Source organism: Hesperophylax consimilis, chromosome 12, assembly GCF_061612785.1.
Source record: "Hesperophylax consimilis isolate HC1 chromosome 12, BYU_Hcon_1.0, whole genome shotgun sequence".
Lineage (NCBI taxonomy): Eukaryota > Metazoa > Arthropoda > Insecta > Trichoptera > Limnephilidae > Hesperophylax > Hesperophylax consimilis.
The window spans coordinates 4,801,877-4,828,080 of NC_142847.1; the positions used below are offsets into that span (position 1 = coordinate 4,801,877).

General features: G+C 34.4%; 2 protein-coding genes across 4 annotated transcripts in view; one reads left to right on the forward strand and one right to left on the reverse strand.

Moving 5' to 3' along the window:
• Positions 1–7,515, reverse strand: part of LOC149419027 (monocarboxylate transporter 12-like) — a 253,761-nt gene extending 246,246 nt beyond the window's left edge. For both annotated transcript variants that reach the window (XM_089638044.1, XM_089638045.1), the window contains exon 1: positions 7,054–7,515. The gene's annotated coding sequence lies outside the window, so the exon portion shown is untranslated. The remainder of the gene's footprint in view (positions 1–7,053) is intronic.
• A 1,412-nt stretch (positions 7,516–8,927) lies between these two features.
• Positions 8,928–26,204, forward strand: part of LOC149419029 (klaroid protein-like) — a 45,593-nt gene continuing 28,316 nt past the window's right edge. For both annotated transcript variants that reach the window (XM_089638055.1, XM_089638056.1), the window contains exons 1-2: positions 8,928–9,616; positions 19,008–19,221. In XM_089638055.1, coding sequence (XP_089494181.1) covers positions 9,465–9,616; positions 19,008–19,221 — 366 coding nt within the window. In that variant the 5' untranslated portion in view covers positions 8,928–9,464. The remainder of the gene's footprint in view (positions 9,617–19,007; positions 19,222–26,204) is intronic.

The following is a 26,204-nucleotide window of genomic DNA, read 5'->3' on the forward strand; positions in this document are numbered from 1 at the left end:
AAAGATGAGTTTTCTCATTCTGTCTACTGTGGAGTTTATTTGACTTTTCCATTTGATGTTATTATCGATAATTATTCCAAGATGTTCACAGCCTAAGCACCCTGATCAAGTTTCTGAAGGAATCGCTTGGGTACCTACTGGATTATAAGGGTATAACGAGCTATGTATTCGATACATGCGATTATATTAATTGGCTAATTATTTAGATTCATTAATTGACAAACAGTTTGCGTTACATATTGGTATTTCGTTAACATTGATATCAGTAAATTTTTCTTTAGCATAGACTACAATTCCACTACTTTTATTTTTGTGATAATTTGTGACATATTGTTTGTAGTTTGGAATACTTGGTATATTTTTATGTATTGCATGCGATTGTGCCTCGGATAGTATTAAAAAATCTGGTTGTGGACATAATGTTAAATACATAGGTATACCAGAAGTTCGTCCATGTTTCAAATTATACTCCTTATGTTTAAGTGCAAGATTGTTAGTAGATTTATTATATTGTTCTAGATTTTAGTGCATTCGCTGTATGTTTCACATACGTATTCTTCTATATTTTGATTTTTTGTTGATTTCATTTAAGTTAAAGTTTTCATTGCATTTATGAAGGTGTGATAAAATATATAGTTATAATTCTATGAATATATTAATAATAATCCTCACAATTTGTGTTACGATATTCTTGCTAGATTTCAATTCATATCTTGAGGTTTTTATTTTATTCTATAAGATTTATTTTATATTCAGATAATATTCGGGAACTTATAAATTGTTTGTTTAATTGACAACAATATTTAATTTAAAATAAAACAATAACTTTGTAAACACCACTTTTATTTTTTATACTTTGTGCCGACCGGGTTTCGCTCCCAAAAAAAACGTTTTTTCTTTAAAAAAAAACAACAACGGACGCAATACTACCAACGTAATGCGTAAACGCATCACGATCGTCGTTATGCATTAAAAACTACGCAGGATGCTTCTTAGTTCTTAGTGTCAAGCGGCATCGTTGTAAATTAACCCAACGTTGCCAAATCTGATGATTTACTCAACCAAACGCTCAAATAATTTATAAAAATGTACTCGTGAATGGCCATGGGGACGCAGTACTATCGAAGTAATGCGTGGACGCAGCAAAATCGTCGTTATGCATTAAAAACCACGCAAGACGATTCTTAGTTCTGAGTATCAAGCGGCATCGTTGTAAATTAACCAAATGTTACCAAATCTGATGATTTACTCAACCAAACGCCCAAATAATATTTAACAATGTACTCCGAATGGCCAAGAGGACGCAGTACTATCGACGTAATGCGTAGACGCAGCAAGACCGTCGTTATGTATTCATAATAATATTTCAACGTGATCGGCCAGGGGGACGCAATACTATCAAAGTAATGCGTGGATGCAGCATGACCGTCGTTGTATATTCAAAATAATATCTACTCGTGATCGTTCACTGGGACGCAATACTATCGACGTGATGCATGGAAGCATCATGATTGTCATTATGAGTTAAAAATAGTATATTCTCATGAGCGGCTACGGGGACGCAGTACTATCGACGTAATGCGTGGACGCAGCACGACCGTCGTTATGTATTCATAATAATATTTCAACGTGATCGGCCAGGGGGACGCAATACTATCAAAGTAATGCGTGGATGCAGCATGACCGTCGTTGTATATTCAAAATAATATCTACTCGTGATCGTTCACTGGGACGCAATACTATCGACGTGATGCATGGAAGCATCATGATTGTCATTATGAGTTAAAAATAGTATATTCTCATGAGCGGCTACGGGGACGCAGTACTATCGACGTAATGCGTGGACGCAGCACGACCGTCGTTATGTATATAAAATAATATCTACTCGTAATCGGTCTTGAGGACGCAATACTAACGATGTAATGCGTAGACGCAGCATGATCGTCGTTATGTATCGAAAATTATATTACTTCGTGGACGCGGCAAGATCGTAGAAATGAATAAAAACATACACTGCTCGATATATACATCGTGTAGCGAACCTGTCGGCAAAATGTCAAACGTTCAATATTCGTTTCCAGACATTCTGAGACATTTTTTGCTTCCACAAAAATTTTTGCCATACGATTCTTCATGGGGTAAGCATCGTTCTGGCCAATTTTGAGGTCAAAACATTGCAGCGTCCGTATATCGGACGCTGTAAGTCGGTGGACGCTGCAATGCTATGGAGTTTTTAGGGGTCGGACGCAACAAATGTAGCGGGATATATATATATATATATATATATATATATATATATATATATATATATATATATTTTTTTTTTTTTTTAAATACCTTGTCCCGTGATTTTTCACAAGTCTGGGCTAGTATATTGTTAGACAGGTTTATATAATTATACCTCAATGGCTACCAAGTTTTTATTGTACTAAACTTTGCAGACCTTTTTATTTCGATTTGTCAGATGGATGGAGCCGTCTAGATAACATTTTGAGTTTTTTAAATTCTATTCTGTAAAATTAGAACAAAGAATAGGGTAGCTTTGTGTAACGTGGCGTAAATCTATTTTAAAGGAAATTGACATCTGGCGTGAGAGTGACTTTTTTTCTTTTTATAATACATGAAATACGTAACCTTTTGGTTATGAACTTAAATTATAATTCAAACACAGTTTTGTATGTAACGCTGTCTCAAAAAATATGTATCTAATTTCTTTTTTAATAAATCAAACCAAAATTTCATCTGAACTCATAAGATTTGTAAGTAGGTACTTAAATACCTACCTACTTAATTATAAACCATAAATATTTTACATAACATATATTTTTTCATTTCAAATAAGGAATTATACAATTTGTCCAAAGAAATGTCTCGCTCATTTCTCAATCTCAATGACAATTCTTTTTTAAAACTTTCTTAGGTTTTCTCGGTAGGTACCACACCACTGATTATTCTGATTTGGCAGCTCGCAATGTGAATGTAGGAACCACGATCATGCGAACTCTGGCGGGATAAAAGGTAGTATCCAATAAGGCCACCATCTCGAACCGGAACGTAACAAATAAATTTACAGATAGATGAAATGACAAATGGTCGAGTTAAAATAGGACGCAAAGCTCAGTCAAAAATAAAATATTCATTACATTGGAATGAAGTTACCTACCTACATTTTTCTTTGGAGCACAAATACATTGAAAAAAGATTTTGTTCTGAGAACTTTCTAGGACGGGCTTACCTACTAAATCGATAAACAAATGGAAAAATGACACGTTGGAGCAAATTATAATTTATAATCCTTGGAATAGATAAAGCATAAAAAAATACATAATGTGCATGACGATAAGAACTATTTATCATTTTCGTGCTGGTAGGCAGATAAGGCACATGACTACACATCCTCCACACAAGAGGCGCGTTTGAAGTGTTTCCGCTACTATGCACCGGTACCGAAGGGATCAATGACGCTAGTTCATCGGAGCTTCTTCCTTTGCAATACCGTAGAATATTCTGACATAACCCTTTCGCTTATTCCGTTATATAGTTGTAGATGCATCTTACAATGCATATATGTCAGTTGATTATACCTCCTACAGCCTATCCATTACGTCAGTTGATTATGCCTCCTACCGCCTATCCATTTATCTCAGTCGATTATACCTCCTACCGCCTATCCATTACGTCAGTTGATTATACCTCCTACCGCGTATCCATTTATGTCAGTTGATTATGCCTCCTACCACCTATCCATTATGTCAGTTGATTATACGTCCTACCGCCTATCCATTTATCTCAGTCGATTATACCTCCTACCGCCTATCCATTACGTCAGTTAATTATACCTCCTACCGCGTATCCATTTATGTCAGTTGATTATGCCTCCTACCACCTATCCATTACGTCAGTTGATTATACCTCCTACCGCCTATCTATAATGTCAGTCTATTAAATCTCCTACCGCCTATCTATCAAATCAAATCAAATCAAAAATTATTTATTGTAAAATTAAAATTACAAAAGGTATAGCTTATGGGTAGACCCCATTTCTTATAATGTCAGTCTATTAAATCTCCTACTGCCTATCTATAATGTCAGTCTATTAAATCTCCTACCGCCTATCTATAATGTCAGTCTATTAAATCTCCTACCGCCTGTATATTTGTGACAGTTGTTTATACCTCCTACCATTTTTTTAGCAACAAAACAACAAATCGTTGTTTAAATAGACTCGACAAATGACGTTTTTTCGATCATTTTAATGGGCATACGAAGAAAACACACGTTTTTTTAATATTAAAATGAGTTAAAACCTTTACTTTTTTAGCCAAATGGCGCACTATGGACGGAATTAAGAAAAAATCCAAATTAAGTGATTTTCGGAATGTTAAGATTACAAAAATCTTCTTTTTTTGGGGTAGCAATATAGCATGTGCATTTCATGTATTCATTTGAAGAGCTAAAAAGCGAATGACGGCAGCTTGGCAACGTCGCGAATTTTATGTTCATAATAATAATAATATTTGGCCAATTTAAATAACGCCATTTTCGTAAAAAAAATACATCAAGGGCGCTGTACAAATATATTTATTGACTAATGAATACTGAAACTAGTTACTTAAAACTAGTGACTTACATCTAAGACTTATATCTAGTGACTTACGATTGATATAACTACTGTCTTAATGACATATATATTTACATATGTAGAAACTTACAACTTAATATGTGTACTTACATTTATAAATACGTCGATAAATACTCTTTCTAATTTTACTAGCGCCAGAAGAAGAAGGAAATTCTATAATATTAGGGTGTTTCATAATTAATTTTAGAACACGGGTGCAAAATGCACCCAATGGGTTAGCTGGATTTATAGAAAAGTATACATATATATCTTAAATGAATGAAGTGAATGAATTAATTAACCGTCGATCTTTACTTTATTCATCTGCCAACAATAAAAAAAAAGGTTGACGTGTTATGCTCCCACTGATATTGTCCATTGGTAGGCAAGTCAATAGCATTTTAGCATGAGTAGTTGAACGGAATCGCCAAAGATTTTATCTCTGTGCATCAGCAATTACAGTAGGTATAATAATAAGGTAAAAAATCAATATTTTGATAAAATGACGGATTTATGGAAATCTATGTCTGAAAAAGTGAGTTTTTGGTTTGGATATAAATTCTGTTGGGCTGGTTATACATCTCAAGTCCATAGGAAGTTTATTCAAAGCCTTAGGGCCGGATACTCCGAATACATGGTAACCAAACTAAGTGTTCGGATTTCGCTTAGGCTCTTTCAATCTTCCAATTGCAGATGATGTCGCTGATCTAAGAGTTGACTGCCTCAGACCAGAAATCAATGCATAGCTCGGAAATATAGGGTGGCGCCATTTTGTTGACAGCTTTAAAAACCATCCAGCATAACTTATACTGGATCCTTCCAAGACACTTGAAGCCTTGATTAGTCTTGCTGCGGTGTTGAACACTGATTGTAGTTTATGAGTTTGGCACTTAGGAAAAGCATGAAAGCATTATTCAGTTGGTTCCTACACTTGACTAACACTTGTTGTGGGTAACGTTCCTCAAGATATTTTTATTCAATTTACTAAATTATATGTAATTATCGTTAACGTTAACACGTATGTGAGATTTCGGCTAAAATCTAATGAAACACTAGTGTTGTCATGTTTTTTTTAAATATACCTATTAAACGCATATTTCAATAGGCGTTTAGAAACAAAACATCATTTTTCCCATTTAATAATAAATACATATTATAGAATGATGTCTCACCTTTTGAGCCATTTATAAGTTGTCGCTATCTTGTGTCCTTCCTTGAACATTTTTGTTATTTTTAGAAAGGCCCACATGTGAAGAATTATTTGAAGCATTGAGCGGTTGTGATGGTTGAGGTGGTCATGGAATGATGAGTTAGACAACGAAGACGCCTTTAACATGGGTTTTCTACCATTTTTAAATTAAAAATTGCATGTAACTATTTTTTCCACGAATTTTTGTGTACATAGATATAAATTTAAAATTAATACATATTACCTAAATGTCTAAATATTGGTGTATTTTCAGAATGTTCTATATATTTTTGCTGTCAATTCATACGTAAGAGTAATGATTATACATAAATATTAACCAACAAAAAAATTGCACTACTCGACAAACAATTCGTGTTTTTTCTTCATTCCGTCCACTGTGCGGCGGTTACTTTCTGAACAGCCCTCGTATTGGCGGTGACTGACAAATCGTCCTTACTTGTAGTAATTAATTTCCATAATATGTTCCTGTTAAGAACGGCGGTTAGGGCAATATTTACCTTTTTATTTATTATTGTGCTATTTTCAGTGAATTTTTACGATTATCCTGATGCCATACGTAGGTAGTTATCTAAAATTTCTAGAAAATGCGTGTGGAATGTTCTCGAAGCGATGTAGGTACCTACCTACATTCAGCGCCATTTTTTAATAAAATACACGGCAAATAAAAATAAATTTAGTATGCACCAACTGATAAAAAAGAGCGTAGGTACCAAAACACGTACGCAAATAATTTGTAATATTATGCACATGCACCTCCTAGAAGTGTCAAAAATAGAGCACGTGTCTTCGATTGTGACTATATTCTGCAACATATTACTCCTAGAATGTTATTACGTATTTACGACCACTTGATAAACCACAACAAGATTCATATTTCAATGTAGGTATTATGTAAATTTATTGCAATATCGTGCGACAGTTCTTTGTGATAAGGATAAAAACATTAGCTATGATTCATAAAAGATCCGAACCAATTAATATTAAAACTATCTTTTAGTTGATATAAATATTACTCGTGTGCATTAAATGATGGCCATTAAAGTATTTACTAAATATAGTAAAAACACAAGTTGTTTTGTGCTAATTTCTTCGATAGTATTCGCACAATAAAACTACACAATGTCAACGTCCTATGGGCGAGACACGCTGGCGCCAACGCATAAATAATATTTTCATAATGATCCAGATATAATATTTAATTAATTTTAATCTTATTTCTTACCTGAAAACCAAACCACCCTCGTAGACCGCTAAAAAACGTCCCCGACCATATCGGGAACGTCAAAAAAACACTGTAGATATTTCAAAAAACACAGGCGTTAAAGATTTTTTTCTTTATAATAAAGATTTAAATAATTTAGTGCACTTTTTGTAACGCGCGAGCCTACCGACGAATTGAAATTCCTGTCCAAAGAAATATTGCAAAACAACAAAGTAAACACGATTCTTGATAGCTGATCTATTCTACACACAATTCGAAAGTGAAATCTTTGTCGTGAAATTCGCGTCACGGGTTGATTTATTTTAAAACACAATTTTATTAACGCGAGAAGGTGCCAAAAATATTCAATAATGACGGTGCTGCGATCTTTCAAAGAAGAAAAACACAATTAAGGTACAAATTAATGAAATATAAAGCCGAGGACAGGTAATTCGCTCCGCGAGTCGTGTTCTGCGTAAATGTATTTTTAATTTTGTATACGGCCTACACAGCTGTGCAAAAATGTTGCCATTCTCCAAAATAATTTTCGTCAGAAGTTAAACGTCAGATGGTGACGTCCACGATTTTCAGATGTTTTCATTTCCGTATCATGTGGGATTTCATACTACGCCACTTTGCACAAGGTCTTACGAAATGTTGAAATAATATGATCGCCGCAAATGTTATTAGGATTATAGAGTGTGTTAGAAAAAGAGGTTCTCTCTCGGATGACAATTTATTTTTTACAAATCGTCCCTGTAGTAGAATTCTTAATATGCATTGTCTTATTTAAAGATTTTGGTCTAAGAGTATTTCCATTTTAAAACAAAAATTGTTTGTTACATAAAAAAGTTAATATTTTGATTAGTGCTAGCAGTTGTCCACCATTGGCAACATTACATTTGACAGAACGCAGTGTGCGTGCGCACATTGCATGTTGGCGCAGGCGCCTTGCCAAGCCCGCCAAAAGCCATGCGCTGTAAATTTAATCACCGCAGCGTCCCTTTCCGTTATTCCCTTTCTACTCCTCCTTTTATATAACGAACTGCGGCAAAACGTGGAAAGAAAATGGTCTAACCTTAAAATAAATCGTTAGATATAATTCATTTTATTTTTGCATGAAACATTCTTCATTTAGGTAAAATGAGTATGCCTCTGTAATTACACATCATAAACAAATAAATAATACTATTTTGTGCGTGGGACTTACATAGACTACAAAAAAAGGTGACCGAATAACTCATAAAAACGACAATTCAACACACATTTAAAAAATGATATAAAGTCACGAAAAGATGAACGAAAACCAGGTTGCATGGTTACCCATGTAACCTGGTTTTCGCAGGTTTTCGCAAGCCTCACGGCTTGGGTAAAATATGCTTGTTTTTTCATCGTTTATCGACTATACTTTTAAATGTATATTGAATTGTCATTGTGTTGAGGAATAAAAAATATAATAATAGTATCATTGCTTCCACAAACTTTATTGAAGTTTTATTGATTAGGTAGGTACTTCCCAAGCCCAATATTAACCATTATTATAAGATAACACTTAGAGAATTAAGCATTTTTAGAAGGTAATAATTGCTTTGCATGTGTAATAAAAATCACTACATAATAAAATTATTCTTATGGGAGTCGTTATTATTAATTTTATTTTGTTTTCGAATATGATGACTATATTTACTGCCATCTGTTAACTTTGCAAAGGAACATAATACGCAAATAAAAAAGATAGGGCCAACATTCCTTTCCGTTTTCCGCAATAAAAAAAACATTGGTGCATGTCTCGCTAGATGTCGCTGCTAAACGAGTATAAACGCTCACAATGCGTGTCTTCTATTTTTCTCAATCAATATCATATTGAACCAGATAAGAGCAAAAAGGACAGAAGATTACGGTTGCGGAAGCGGTATGAAGTTGGCCATAAAACCTTAGCGACTGACGTCATCAGTTTATGTTTAGGTTTGACGGGATTTGTGGTTCGGCGAGTTTAAGTCCATTTTTTAAAATATCCGTTAAATATTGCAAACGAATCGTGAGGATTGTGCAGTGCGATCAACATTGATCTAAAGTCTAAACGTCTCGACAAAAACACGTTTTTCGCTGATCCCCCCGTGTGTTGGACATAATACCTGAGGTTACCCAACGGTCAGTCATTTGAAGTAATAAATTCAAGTACGCGGGAGACGCTATTCGACGGTGCTACAAATAGAATAAACGTTGTGCAATGAATTTTGTGTCGAAAAAGCGTATACAGTAAGGAGGTCAGTGATTTGCATTCGGGATTTAACAGGTTGCTTTCTAGGGCCGGTTAAAATAAAACTGCATTTGGGTTTTTTTTATCGTTTCCTGCGATCGGGCCGCTGACATTTGGCAGATGGAAGGTTAAGGTATTTTGTTTACGTTGTGCAGTGTATTGATAAAGCACGATGGAGGATACCATTCCTGACTTGAGATCTGGGTCACGATCCAAGACTCCTTTACCGCAGCAAAGCCGTGACCGTGAAGAGATCCCTGGAGAGCATGTTCAAGGCAAGACTGGACGGAAGACTCCTGTCATTTCTAGAGACACGCCTACCCGGTAAATACCTCTTTACTTATTATTGTTAAATATTTGTGTTCAAATGTTACAATTTCATTGTTTTTATTAGTAACTAACAAACTGTTTATTTACTTCTACCAAGTCTTAGAACTTTTAGATCCAAGACTTCAACCATTTTCAATTTCCAACAACTAAACTTCTGTTCTTTGTGCCATAATGAAATATGATATATTATTCTCACTGCATGCGGGAGAATTCATTCATTCGTTAAATTCGACTCAAGCGTCCTGACAAATAATGTGTAATTCAATATTGACCCCATGACAGCAATAATATTTACATACCCCAAGAAAGCAATACTGCTCTAAAAGGCCAGCAAATGTTATATAAACAAATAATATCTTTAAACCAGTCATAAAAGAATCTACACCGAATCATGGAATCCAGGGAGATTGTCACAGACAAAAGTTGTACTAAAACGAAAATAATGGTATGTTCGTAAGCTGGTTCAGCAGTATAGTATTCACTTTGTGATATATTTTCATGGTGAATTTCAAGTTACTCAATGTATAATGATTCTCGTTATTTTTGTGATTCCCTTTGCACTGAATGTGGGTTACGCCTGCCGAATGATTTCCCTCCAAAAATATGTAGCCCTCGTCATATTTACCGATTAAACTTGCAAGGATTCATTGATCGTAATCCTCTAAAATGTGAATTTTACAACACACCAAACGTAGTAGTAGCGTACGGTTAATTTGGTTATGGCTTAATATTTACCATAAATAAACCACCCACATATTTACTTTTTAGTAAGTAGGTAGGTCGAAAAAGACTAATTTTATATTACATTTTTTTTAATTCTTTGTTTGAATTTCTCCGTGTTCTGTCCACATTTTTTATACTTGCTTTTACTCTATTCAAATTGAGAACCCCTTGCCATATTTCTGATATTATATTAGATCATGATTAATTTCTATTTACACTGCTCATTTTCTATTCATAAACGTAAATTTACACTTCATTACTACAACGCAATCTATTCGTAATCTATGCGGATGATCAAAGAAGCAGAGAGGATATACCTAGTGAAAATATAACAATATTATTTCATATACCAATGAAACAATTTTCATATTTTTAACAGTCCCAATAACAAATTTTGTAATACAAGATGAATTTTCGATTGGATGTTTAATGAATAGCCTGGTTTCAAAATATTGCTAATAGCTGATTCATTGACCTAAAATTCACACTAACAGAATATTTTTTGGTGAGTTTTTAGCTGGACAAAAATATAGTCACAGCTGAATAAAACAATTCAATTTTAAAATATAGGTTGTTTTCACAATTTTATAGGGATTTTGTATTGAATTGCTTTTGAAGCATAAAATGGCGGCAAATTTTACATTTGTATTAAATTGTATTTAATGATACAACGTGTGTGTAAGTAAGTACTTATAGCCTAAATGAAGATTATGTCAGATACTGGAGCGTTGTGATACGTGGGTACTTACATAGTGATTTACAACCAGCACAGTGGTCGGCTTTGTTTCCGTAGGAAACTTAGGGCGCCAAACTTTGAGTGACCAAGTATGCCGAGCTCTGTGGTAGACACATGAAAATCCTCCCTCAGGGATGGGCATAGGGGCTTATTCGCAAGCAGATCTGATGAGTATTAATGAAAGCCAATTTCTCTAATAGGAACAATAACCTCTATTTCATTTATAAGGTTTTTTTACAGAAAAGATATTATATAAACTTACCCCCCATCACAGACCGTATATTGTAACCCTATCTATCTAGCTATACTGTGGATGGATGGAGACGCCTTCCTTCAAGGGTCCGCGACTGCTTCAGCGCGGGCGACCAGCCCGCCAACTCCGTCTCTCGTTCCGTCCCAGCCCAGGGATTATCAGTTCCTCCGCAATGGCCTCCGGTTACCATCCCTCCAAGTATTAGCGAAGACCGCAAAGCGTGTGTGGTGAGGCGGGAAATAGGCGATTCCGCTCTCAAATATGATACCCGACCGATAAATTGTCAATTACAGCCTGCTCCTGTCAGGTATTAAGCGAAGCGAGTGACGATTGCCGCCCTTTTTGAGGATTACTCTTGAAACGGAATTTCGCACCCCGGTGTCCATTGACCGCGTTTCACTCTCCCGGGTTCAGATTTAAATCGCGCATTAATCGTATTTAATCGCGATGTTGCCCATGATCGCAATAATCCGCCTTTCAGGATCGGATGCCTGGATCAAATTATTCGAGCATTTGCTCCGCTCGACTTTTAAAATTCACAATCGTAATCAACTTGGCACTTCTGACATTCCCACAGAGTCCGAGCCCAACTGTACCCTGTGGGTAAGTGCCAAAACCCGCAAGAATAATTCCTATCGTCCTATGTTGCGCTCAAATGTGGTTGTCAAAAAAAAACCCATAGACAATAATTGAAGTGATAATCAGTACCTGATTACAATTGTTATGTTTAAATGAACTATTTTCATAACAGTTGTATTAAGGTGGTAGCAGCATCGTTCCCTAGTGCACCGGTGCAAATGCTTGAAACAAGGACACGAGTGGAACACCTGTTCACAATTGATGGTGGCTTCATGAGAACTGGTCGTTTCTTTGACACGTTTTTATGTATGTAGGCTCGTGTGTGGAACCGGCATATGTTTTTCCTCCTCCGTTTAATCCGGGCCCTTTCAAGATCCGAAATAATTAATTCCTTTCCTACAGCCCCTACCTTACCCGCCCCACAACGCTGACATAGTTTCCCTGTCTTTACACTGTCAGACAGGGGCGCTCTTGGGAGGTGTCACATAAAATAGACATTTATAAAATAGATTGGGTGGGAACCCAGCATCAGTTAGGAATTAAAAAAAATTACGGATGATAAAAGAAAGAATTTGTTCTGAAGGTAAAACATATAATGTGTGTAATTTTTTATCTGATTCCCCATAGTTTAAAGTGCTGTACATTTTCGGCTAAGTACTTTTTGAAAACACCTTAAAACTTACAATTTGAAACACAAATAATATTCCATGTTTACCTTCAGCGTTTAATCTGTGATAGTGTAGTCAAACAATAGTATTGAAACTGCTATCAACCGGTATCATGATTTTTATCAAAATACACCTACATAATTTTTAATCAGTAGTTCAATCAAATGTGGTAAAATTTTCACCGTACGTCCCGTAGCAGGTATAAAATAGGAACCCACGGCATACAGTTTTATTTAACCATTTAGGCCTCTGGCATATTGACCATTATATTACTTAAATCGCTGTCAGAAGGTTGAGGATTTTGTGTGCTTTTTCCCGTTTTGCAATAAAATCTAAATAAATGGAATATTTCTGAACGCATCAGAAAACTAAAAACTCTCTGTTGATAAAAGAAGCTTTCAAATTTTATTGTTAGAAATGTACATTATAATTTTTAAAATATTAAAATTTTTAAAGCAAACGTAATAGTTTTAAAAATGCCTGACCTTACGTTATTTGTCTAAACACTGAACTAAAATTAAGGATAATTAAAAAAAAATCACATTTTATTAGTCAAATGTATTATAAACATTATTGTTACCTCGCTTTTTTGACGCTAATATAAAATAATTTATAAAAAATTTACAATGTTTCATAAATTTTCTCAAATTGCGGTCTGAACCTTTGGTTTCACGGAGGTGTACATTTTTAAATATTTTGTGGTTAACTTCTATATTTGAATATGAAGCTTGGTGTTTTCTCTTTCTATCTCCGTTTAGTTCATATTTCTAACTATGATGGTAAGGGAGACAACGATTTCTATGAGACCTTATGAGCTGTTGTGAAAAGCGAACAAATTGACTCTATGGGTAATATTTGTTTGTTCACAAAACCGAACAAAATAGCCTGACGGGTTAAAACCGGTTAAGAGGGGTTAAGACCGTTGTTTGTATTTTATAAGGACTTCTATAGAGTAGAGGTAAGAGCTTCAGTCTCGGGTTCAATTCCCAACGAAGTACAGAATCAAACGTTGGCTCGGGTATTGTATATCCGTAAGCAAGAAAGTTGTTTAAGAGGAAGCTGCAAGCCAAACATGTGCATATTCTTGGTATACCTTATAATGTAGGTAATAGGCATTAAAATCGCTTGACAAACGGAGTCTAGAAACGTTTGATTTCAAGTACAAAACCGGTTTTTATTTATTTTGTAAATAATTTTATAAGAAAGCAAAAAAGTTAATCAAGTGAAACTGTCACAGATAATCTTAGCTATAACACTGCATTTTTTAAAAGTTGTTTCATTAACGCGTTCATACATTTCTAATGAAGAAATATTTTTTTTAGTAGTTAACATTTATATTTTTTATTGAGTAATTAATATTTTTATTTGTATTCTACTCAAGCTAAACGATAGGAAAACCTTCAATTTATTTAAAGCATATTTTTTGGTATTCATAATGTACACCAATTTGCTATAAAGATTAATCAAAGTAGTGATTTAGCATTAAGCTTCGCCTTAAAGAAGGTATGAGAAAGCCTTATCGAATGTGATTTATTTACAGTAATTGGTATCAATTATAACTTTAATATATCTTATCTAATATTGTAGAATATTATATTCAATGTTCTGAGCAGTATTGTAGAATATTATATTCATGTTCAAGAGATTATGATTAGCATTCCACTTATTTCAAAATAGTCAAACTCGCATCAAAATAAAAATTATGATCACAAATATTTTTGTGGGTGTGATCTGTGATTTATGATTGATTTTATCAGTGCAATTTACATTCATAAAATTTTCTCATAACATTATCCATTACCAATAATGGCTATGGTGACATGTTGACACTTGCGAATTGACAGTAAATAACAAACAGTAATATGCAAAGCGTACTGCCAAATTCTTTACTATTTTTTGGTGCAGTGTGGGTGTGTAAATTTACTTAGGACAGGTTGTTTCACAGAATTTGAACAATTCATCAAATTTCAAAGATTTCAAAGAAAATTTAGGCTCATTAAAAGTTCCATTCTAGTTCTGTTATTATTTAATCATGGGTCTGTTGTTTGACAGAACTTGGCCAGTAACAGAACTTAAAGAGGACTTTCACAGAACTTGAATATTAGCTTTTATTTCTTCAATGATTGCAAATCATTTGCATCTAGATTACCGAATTTATGAAAAACAAATATTTATTTTTGACAACCTTTTTTTTATTAGCTTTTTATTTGTTTAAAAAATTGTTAAAATTTTGTGAAACAACCCGTCCCAAGTGTAATCTATGTGCTTTGGTTACATTGCACGCAATATTTGCATCATCACCAAACTTATTGAGAATGTAAAAACTACTTTTTTCTTTTTACCAAATTCGTTCGCCCTTGCAATAAATTATAGAATGTATACCTACTAAGAGGTGTGAATTAGGGTGGGGTGAGTCAGGCAACAGGAAATGGGCTAGGGTGGAGTACAAGCGTATTGTTAACCGAAATGCATACTAAAATTTAAAAGCTTTTTTTTATGCTGTAAAAGTAACTATTTGTAAATGAAATCTCCCAATTCAAAATTGTACTGGACCATGGTGTTTCTTAGGTCTATGTAATGGACCCTACACAACACCAACCATGGGGAAATAGATGAAGAATTTATTTCTTATATTTACATCTCGATGCCACCTAGTAAGAGATTTAGTATACAACATTGCCTTTCCTGCAAAAATAAAGTTGGTTTTTTCTAGGTGAAAAAAAATCTAATAAGTATTTTTATTTAATTATTTGGCGGTTTAAAATTAGCCGACGTAGCGTAGTGGCTAGTGCACCCGACTGGTAAACGGAAGACTGCGGCTTCGATTCCCGTCGGCGGCATTTATTTTTTCTCGGAAGAATTTTTCAATTTATGTGGGTGTTTCAGGCTAATAATTATTGTTTATAATAATTTATTTATTTTTAGTATTTCTGATCTGTGACTCCGGCAAATGGAAGAAGGAGAAAAAAGGACACAGTCACTCAAAATGTATCAATAATAACAATAGAGACGTAGATAAAAATATATTAACGAGAAGCAGGAGTAAATTGACTATTCTGTAAATTGAATTCAATGAAAACAATGAATTTGTTAAATGGTTCATTGTTTGGGAATCAAGTACTGTTCTTTCAATTATTGATTAAAGTAACTGCCGTTGCTGTTGGTATATACAATAAAATACAGGAGTGGATTTAAAGCTACTGAGTACAGACATAGTAGGTTTATTTTTAAATTGCGGGTTCAAATCCGGTCGGCGTCATTTATTTTAACTCGGGAGATATTTTCAATTTGTATGGATACTTTAGGCGACTAATTATTGCTTATAATAATTTGTTCGCTTCCTTTTCTTGGCTTGACTGTTTTGGTATTCATTAATGGTACTAAATAACCTTTCCTTGCCTGCCCAACAACCGGGTGGCGGTATAGTTGCTCTGTCTTTACATTGTGCAGACAGGGGCACCCTTGTGAGGTATTACACCAAATGAAAATGGAGCAGGATAAGCAACGGGAATTTCTTTCTGTAGCTGGCCTTACAGAACTGCCCCCTAAGTTCTTTGTCAGTGCTTATTCCGGTCAGTTCTTCTTGTCACTTGATATCCGATTCTTCAACGTTGCATTTCCTTAGTCAAAATGTCCTCAAACTTAGTTTTGAAGTCTGTGTGAAGTGCATTTAAATGTTGAACGTCATCATTACCCTGGATGTTTTTCAAAAACAAGTTGGGGAACTAGGAAAATTCGCGGCTTCCAATGTGCAATGTTTTGCTTGAATATATTAATAAGGAAGTTGAGTGAAAAATATTTTGACTTATAAAAAATATGTTCATGTAGATAAAAAAATATCGATTCTAAAAATATAAATATATTTCTATATTATTATTCTTAAAATTAGTTAAACGTTCTTGAAAAAGCATTCAATAGCAATAGACTGTAGACGCTCCACGATTGGTCGAAAGAATTCTGACGTCACATGTGTCGTGACTTGTACGTTCAACGGATCACCTATGGTGCATCTCTTTCTATTACATGAGAGATGGTCGGTTTAGATGAGAGAGGTGTATAGGCCAAAGGTTTATTTGGGTTTGTCAAATATATGTACGTATTTGTTGTTATTATTATATGAAATGGATTTCTAAAGATACATATTCGTATAGTGCTTTATAATAATATGTTGTTTATTGCATAACTTAGAAGTTTTTATTATTATGCATGTCACATAGCATGTGATACACTTCAGGCCGCCGGCCGCCCAGAAAGGTCTCACAGTGAACTGGGCTGTAAACCGTTATTTTACTTTTGGTCTTTACTTTTCTGCGCGGTGGTCCTGAATTAGCGCGTGGAACGTCAACAAGTAGCGACGGCAATACCGTACAGTACCGTACCGGGCGGGAAAAGCAAATATTCTAACTTAAAATATTAATTTAACTATGAAATCTTAATCAATTTTCTTTTTTTTAATAACATCAATTCTAATAGACGGTTAACATTGGTAAAAAAATTACTGGAATTCCTTGTTGAAGAATTAAAATTTTTTCCATACAAAATGCTTGAGCGTCGTGGTTTTCACAGTTCTAATGACGTCACACCACACCCCGCCTCTTACCGCTCGGATTCCGCTCGTTTTGGCGGGCTTAATAAAATTTAAACTTTGAGAATTAATTTAATTATGAAAACAAACTTTAAAAAAAAAAAAAATACCAGTATTTAAGTTTGAATGCGAACATTGATAAAAAAAAATAAAAAAAATGGACTCAACTTCCTTATTCTGACGAGAAAAGTATAAGTCTCAGACGTAAGTCAGTAGTTCTAGTGTTAACTATTTAAGAAATATATTTGTACAGTGCCCTTGAGGTGATTTTTCACGCAAACGGCACTATATAAATTAGCCAAATATCATTATTGTTATTAAAAGTAACGTAGACTCTATTTATATACCTCAATTAACAACTTTACGAAATATAAAAATACAAATATCAAATAAGTAAATTCTCAGTCTATTATATCTGTGTTAGATGTTTACTTGGGGTAAATGGGGTTCCGCTCGTATGTAACCCCCATTTGAATCTCGTGGCCCTCAAATTTTTTCTCGCTGACATAGACCCCCAGCTTGCCGATATCGACCCCTGGGGGTCCATATAGACCACTTTGGGAACCTCTGGTCTAGATTATTACCAACACAACATGCAATGCGACAAAGGTTGAAACAAATACCATAGTGTGTAGTCTCTTTTTGATGAGCCCTATTTGTAGGACTCCCGGTAAACTGTACCATGGCTCAATTGAACGGTAATTCTTTTTTTATCAGGAAATATTTTCGAAAAAGAGCGCCATTCAAACTATTACGTACTCACCGACATAAACAGTGTCTGACGGTCCGATATCTGGACTTAAGACAAATGTACCTACGCCTAGTATCTTATTTTTCTTGTGGTACGGGACGGCGTACCGATACCAAGAGTCGTATGATCATTCATTCTCTTTCGCTGGGGAGCTGGGAGCCATATAGGGGGAGCCATATCGGGCATGTCGTATCGAGCTCCTATTCAATTGGTTGGTCGTTCAATTGAGCTTTCGTTCAATTGAGCCGTCGTTCAATTGAGCCGTAGTTCAATTGAGTCGACTCTTTGAGTTGTACAAAAGTATTGAGCTGGTACCGTGGCTCCCGCTCTTACTAAAATGAGTCATGACCCATCTTGCAGCAAGTATCTTGCAGCATGCACAAATTGCAATCCTTACGAGCTCTCTATGAGCATTACATTACTTGCGCGTCATTTTTATTTATTTATTTTTTATTTAAGTACATAAAACAGGCATGGTGCTCAAAAATTTACATACATGGATGTTTAAATACATAATAATAACAAAAATAGTAACAAAATGAATAAGCTAAATGACAAATAAGAATGGGTAAAAGGTAAATACAAATATGTTCATAAACGATTTGTTATTGTCACACCTGTACTGGTGAGACACTGATTAGGTAGGTACAATGTTGCTTCTCTTTAAATAAAGGGCTTCATCACAATATCAGCTTAATATGATTAGAGGTAATACGTTTTTTTTAAGTGTTTAAATTGGTCATTAAAAATGTCTATTTCATTATTAGAGCCATGTATAATGTTATAATTTCTTAATGTTCGCGGTACAGGGGAAAAATATCCTGTATTTGTGTGGTAGGCTTTAATATAGAAAATGTCTTTCATCCTCATGATCGAATGTCTGCTTTTTCAGACAAACAAAGGAATCTAGGTGTGTGTGATGTACGTAAATGCTCGCAAATGTTGCAATGTAGATGCTCGTTTTGTGCGTGCGATTCGTGCACATATGATTCAACCTTTGTTGCATTCCATGTTGTGTTACTAATATCTGTACCAGCCTTAATCTTACTTCATTATACCTTTCTGAATATTATTTTCTTTTGACCGCCAGATTAATACCAACCCAAGTGGAGACGATTTCCGAGGATGTGGAGAAGGAAGTGGTGTTCACCTCCCCGCCGGCGCACCGGACCCGGAACGCCTTGCGCCAGAGAACAACCCCCGTCCCCCGCGTCGGCTCTATGACCCCCACATTCTCCCTGGAAGATGATGACCTGTCTCCGAGCAAGTCTGTCTCGGGAGACCTGAGCGAGGAGCATGCCCAGGTAAAGTACTTAAATTTAAAATTAACGAGAGTCTATTTCCTTTCCCTGTAAATAATAATATAAATCTAAATAAAAAATGTTGGCCAACTAACATTCTGTACATTTCCCTGGTAACATTACTTGAATACTTTATATGTCCCTGATACATTCCTTGATAGAGTATGTATGTTTTCCTAATACATTCTTGAAAATCATTTTATCTTTTTGTTTCTCTGAAATATTCTTTAATAAATTTTACATTTCCCTTATTTATTCGTAATTGATAAAATTAGTTTTCTTGATAAATTAATTTAGGTATGTTTCCCTGACGTATTCCTTGATACACTTTATATTTTATCCTTGAAACATTTGTTGATACAATCTATGCTTCTCTAAATAGTATAAAACAAAGTTGCTATCAGCGTCTGTCTGTTTGTGCGCTTACTTCTTCTAAACTACCCAACGGATTTTGATAGGGTTTTCACTATCATTTAGAAAATTTCTAACTAAATTTCTTTCTAAATTGCTAACGCTGGCTAAACCTTATGAAATACATCATAATAATGAACTACGGAATTGCGGCATACAGAAAAGTCAACGATGGTATATGTCTATCTCCTAAGGATAACCCCCCAGCAACGCTGGGTACCGTCATCTAGTCCCTGATAAATGGATGATTTATGTATCCTTGATGCATTCTTTAATACAATTTATGTTGATGGCTGAGTTATAAACTGTAATAAATCTAGAAGATTAGCTCTGGGGTAAACGCTCTTTTATGTTACCTACTAAATTAAATAATAATGTTAACCAGAATTCCTTCATTCATTCAAATTTAATTTAGGTGTCTGATAAATGATGATCACTAAGATTAAAACTATGGCAACTTAATGTATAAGGCATTTCTTTTCCTGGAAAGTAATAAGCCATTTACCTGAAAATTCATAGAAAGAAAATCAAACTGCTTTGATGTTTTCTTGTACATTTTATGCATTGTTGTTTCTCAATGAAGAATATATCCATAAATAAACCTCTCACTAGATCGATATCTTCGGGCTTTTTGTATGAAACAAATTGGTCTTAAAAAACCATAGATATGCCAATACGTAGACAATAAAATTCTCATTCGGAGCCTACTTATTATACTATCCACCAATGAAAAACTCTGAAAGTTTATTCCGTAGACAATCATAGGCAATCATGTGACGTCAAAATATTTCGGTTCCAATTTTCGATCGGAGTTATACCCCCTGAATATATATATCTAAGGAAAAAAACAAAATGTTTGTCAAGTTTTTTTGGCATTAGCCAATCAACAACTGCCATAAAATTTGAATTAAGAGCAATTTCACTCTTTTTCATTGATATTATTCTCTGATTTTTGGTGAAGTGATAAAATTGAGGAATCAATGTTGAATTTTTAGATTGTTTTTTTTTTAATAAGTTAGTGACATATTGGACTCACTGCACTACAATAATCGCGCACAAAATACAACAAAAGTGTGTCAATTCATGAAGTAGGTATTGCGTAATACATTAACAAATAAATAAAAATTGAAACAATAGAAATTGTATGAATACTTGTACAGTTTGTTAGCGTCATTTGCATATATCAATAAACAAATAAAAATCTACTTTGCTACGGAAATGCTTCCTAGCACCTCTATCCTGGTCGGTTCATTTGTAATATTGATAGCAATAAAAAATGTTTTGCCCTGCATACTTAATATGTATAAAAATTCAATTCAAACTCCGTGGCAGTTTGAATTGAAGTAACTAGATCTATACAGGGTGTCCGGTGGTAAAGTGCAGTAACTTCGGGAGGTGATTCTACGTGATCGTAGGAGTAAAAAAGATAAATAACTTTTTCTGAAATTCCAACTTTTAGATGTACTTTTAAGCTAATAACGAAAAATTTCTCCGACGTGCCTAGACGGCATTATTTTTTTCGTCGTTGCCAAATCTACATCCCGCGCCCCCCCGGTAACTAATCCCCGCTACCCCCGGCACCCGAATTCAGTCGGTCAGCTGGTAAACTGTCCCCCGCACCCCCTCCTGCACCCCCCGCTATTAGTAAATCGTGCTTTGAATGTAATGTCACAAAATTTGACGGGCGGAGTAAACAACTTTGAAAATTTAATTTATCTAAGAATTTTTGAATTCGTTCACTAGATTTATTGTTTGTTCTCTGCGAACTTTTCATTTGGTTTGAATTTTTGACAGATGTGAAGAGAACCCCGTACAATTTAGATGTCGGTACGTGTTTTAGAGGTATAATGGTTATGGTGCTGATTTTATCAAAATCAAATTTTATAATATTCTTATTATTATTATAATTTACAAGTACAAGTATATTACATTGGATTTATTAATATAGACGTTGTACATTATAATGATTTATGATCAATAAGATGGATCAAGGAAAAAAATATTTATGAGATGTAATATTTTTGGTATGCCTCGTTATTCTGCTGTGTCATTCGTGTGGAAAACGTTCTTTTTTTTTTAAATGATTTTCGGCTATGTAATCATTGTTTTTTCTCACCTATAAAATTATGTCCCGTCTTTCCGGTTTATAAAAAAAGGTCTGATTTTTCGGATTGAAATTTTCAAAAAATCCCCAGGGTTTCAAAAATACGATTAAAAAAATAATAATAATACAGAATGTCTTAGAATATTTTCCTTAACCGGAAAAAAAAATTAAAAAATATGATGCAAGTGGCCTATTAGTAAAAAGCGATGAAATTAGTTAAGTGTTCAATGAGTTATTAATATTTTTTATAATAAAAAGTGTAACGTGATTTTAGTGCAGTTCTCTTTTTGAATTTGGTAAAATATCAAAACATACAGCGAACTCTGTGTTGTTATTGTTTACAATTCACATGCGGTTTCCATGGATACGCGCCACTCACAAATATGCAACGTTGCCACGTTCACACTTGCGAATTTATCGGGTAAGTTTGCACCTACACTATGGCTTTTTAGCAGGTATGTCTTTTTGTATGAAAAATAAAAAATTGGAATTTCGGAAAAAGTTATTTATCTTTTTTACTCCTACGGTCATGTAGAATCCCCCCACGAAGTTACTGCACTTTACCCCCGGACACCCTGTATAGCCAGGAACTTTCTATCCTCTCTCTCCGAAATTCCTCAAAACGGGGGTGCTGTAGTTCCATTGCTTCCGGGTAGAGCCAATTCTGTTGCAATCCTAAAAAATAATGTTTCTTTGTTTGTCCCGTACTCGTTCCTGTACCATTCATCCGATTTTGCTGAACATTGCAAAGTTCGTTCTTAGTAGTGCCACGGGTGTTTAGAAAGTTGTTTGAATGATAGAAGTCAGGAACGCTCGAGAAAGACTTAACGCATTATCTCTCCACTGGAATGAGATACGGAGTCGAAATAAAATGTCTTTTTAACGGTAAAAATGTGAATTTACAGATACTACATGAAGTGAATGGTAGAAAAACTCGGGGATGCTTGATGAAGACATGAATTAAATAATTATTAAAATATTGAAGACAATTTTAGTGATTTCTAAACGAAAATCTGAAACAGAAAAATCAGAAAAGGATACGGTCACATCTAGGACTCGAACCCAGGACCCTTGTCTTTCCGGGACACTGCTCTACCAACTGAGCTAATGGGACCCTATCCCCCTCGGTCACTTTTAACTGTATCATACTTCGAATAAGAACTACTAACATTGTCTTCATTTTTTCACTGCACATTTTTTATTGGCAACTATCTTTATGTATGATCGCAAGATTCAACCCGAACTAAGTGCAATCTAGACAGCGTCTTTTTAGATAAACCTATCTTATTTTTTTATTTTTAATGTGCGACATCTATTGACTTTTCTGCAAGTCTAGAATGAATATTTATTTTTCGGAATAACTTTATTGAGTAAAACCTCAAATTGTATATACCTTCAAAGTTGCCAATAAAAAATGTGCGGTGAAAAAATGAAGACAATGTTGGTAGTTCTTATTCGAAGTATGATACAGTTAAAAGTGACCAAGGGGGATAGGGTCCCATTAGCTCAGTTGGTAGAGCAGTGTCCCGGAAAGACAAGGGTCCTGGGTTCGAGTCCTAGATGTGACCGTATCCTTTTCTGATTTTTCTGTTTCAGATTTTCGTTTAGAAATCACTAATACTGTCTTCAATATTTAAATATTACAATTTGAGGTTTTACTCAATAAAGTTATTCCGAAAAAAAAAAAAAAATTATTTGTAGTAAAACGAGATGTAATAAACGATGCAAGAGGTGTAAGGAGAATGTATGATTTGGAATCTATCCTCTTTGCTTTCCCCTGTGGTAACCAAGAGCGATGCACATATTAATAGTTATTTTCTATACCAAATTCGAAGCCACAGAGCGTTTCATGAAATGCCACAACATTCTCTTTTGCAATCTGTTTTGATTACCAATATTTATGTATTAAATATGTAAATTCACCAATTTTGTCTGAATTTTAAAGCGCTTTAATGAATGCTTACTCTGTTTCCAAGAATGTTCTTTTTTTTAAATCATTAAATTAATCTTAGTTAATTACACGACTGGCATTAATAAATAGTTAACAAGTTTAACATTCAAATTAATTAAAGTAGAAAACGGTTTTTGGTAAAATGTGAATAACCTTCCACTAAAGTATTTGTTTAAAACCGAGTTATAGTACATGAGTCATTCTGTATTGACTCTGCATATGGCAGTGTTGACGGAAGCTATTATTACCTCCTGGAATTTGTCAGGTGGCCTTAAAGAATACATACCTACCTGGGCATTTCATTTGTAGTTCATTTCGAAATAACACTTCTGTAAATAGACCGAGTTCAAAGATCTTTGCTCTTATCCATTCTTCATAACCAAGTTCTCAAACTTGCAACACACTGTAATCTGTATTATCAAACATAATCCCCATGTGTGTGGTTATTCAATCTGTATATTCGTTAGATCTTAACCCTTCAGGCCCCTGGTTGCATATTGACCGTTATATTTCTTAAAGATGCTGTCAGAAAGTCGGAGAATTTTGTGTGTATTTTGTTTCTCAGTAAAATCCAAATAAATGGGATATTTCTGAACGTATCTGAAAACTAAAGGCGATATTATTAGAAATAAACATAAAAAATTTTGAAATACTAATATTTTGAAATCTTTAAAAATGGCTCACCCTATGTTTTTCGTCTAAACACACCTAACTCAAATTACTGATCAAGTAAAAAATACTTATTTTATTAGAAAAATGTTACTGCCACCTCACTTTATTGTCGGTTCATATAAAAATAATTAATTAAAACTAAACAAAGTTTCATAATTTTGTTTCGGTAATATTTCTAACTATGACGGTAAGAGAGACACATCAATTTGTGTGAAACTATATGAGCTGTTCCGAAAAGAGAACAAATTGACTCTACGGATATTAGCTGTTTCTTCCCAAAACCGACCAAATCATTCTGAGGAGTTAAAGGTGCACATTTAGGTGCTGAATTGAACAATCTGAAGTTAATTGCATATTGTATGCTGATGATGCGGTGTTTATTTCTAACAGTATGAAGACCTGCAGTCTTCCGTGTCTGCGACAAAATGTGATTGTAAAATGATTTGATGATTAATTTAAGTAAGTCTTAAGTCATGGTATTTGGAAGAGAGGATAGCAAAACACTGTAATATCGTTGTGAAAGGTGAATCCTTGTAGCAGGTGGATGAGTTTGTTGTAATGAAGTATGTTGGGGAGATTGGAAGGCTGATAAGGACATTAACAGAAGGGTGAATGCAGGAAATTCAGTTAGTGGGGGACTGAATGCTTATGTTGATAATAAAAAGAGTAATGCCAAAAATGGTTAATCAAGTTAATTCCATTAACACATAAGAACCGACAAGAAACTTCAATAAATAAAAATATATGCCATAATATAAGTAGATGATGCCAAACTTGATAAAGTGACATTTTTATTTTTGTCGGTATTTTACCCAGTAGAGGTAACATCCGAAGGCAAAATAAATGCATAAGGTCGACACTGCAATTGCAGCGCTTCGTACCGCACGAGGGCATTCTTCAACACTGCAAATGTAGAGGTGTAACCCCTAGTGGTCAAGCAAGGTATGTTGGCACACAGTTTTGCGGGGTTCCATCCTCTCTGCCTACCTCTGCGGTGATTTTGCGTAGTGTTCGTAGTTAGTTCAATAAAAATGCATATAAGATATTTTCAAATACAATGATATTATTATTTTTTTTAAATTCCTTTTTCCAATAATAATAATAATAATGTTTTTCAACATAATGACCTAATTTGATTTGCATATTATGGTTAATTTTCTGCTCAAATGAGACATAACCGTAGCAAATTTGTCTCTCAAATGAGACGTTACGAGTAGGTCCTTTTTTTATTTGATGCTAACAAGATGTGAACATGTTGCACACATGTGGCTGTGTCTAAATATATCCTTCTGGATGTAAGAAGTACTTGTACAACCCTGTTGCATATAGCTGGTGACTCAGGTAGGGGGGAACTATAGAATAAATATGTATACCATTAGTACCAAGCTGGGAGTTGAGCCAAGAACGTGATGTACATAAAATCGTTTCAACTAAACTTGGAAATAATGATATATGCCATTCTAAAACGTGTTGTGTATGTAGCTTTTGTGCATTCTATTTCTCTGTAATAATTTTACAACCATATTTGTGTTATTGCCGATAAAGAAAGTAGTTTTACTTGTTTTATGTGATGAAAATATTTGCCAGTTTATTTTTAGCCAAAGTGAGGTAATAAGATTTATGTGTGGAATAAAAGTTAAAATAAACTGTGGCTTGAGTGCTTCATTTTAACGGTCATCGCAGACCTTGGCCAAGTGATGCAATATTATTCGAGTTGTGGCAAGTCTCTCAGGATATTTATGTGCCATAAAATCACACGAGAATATAAGTTAATGTCATGTATTTCTCTAGCCAATCTTGTGTAGGTGTTGAGCAATAGTGTGTAACACGTATTATGTATAATTAATG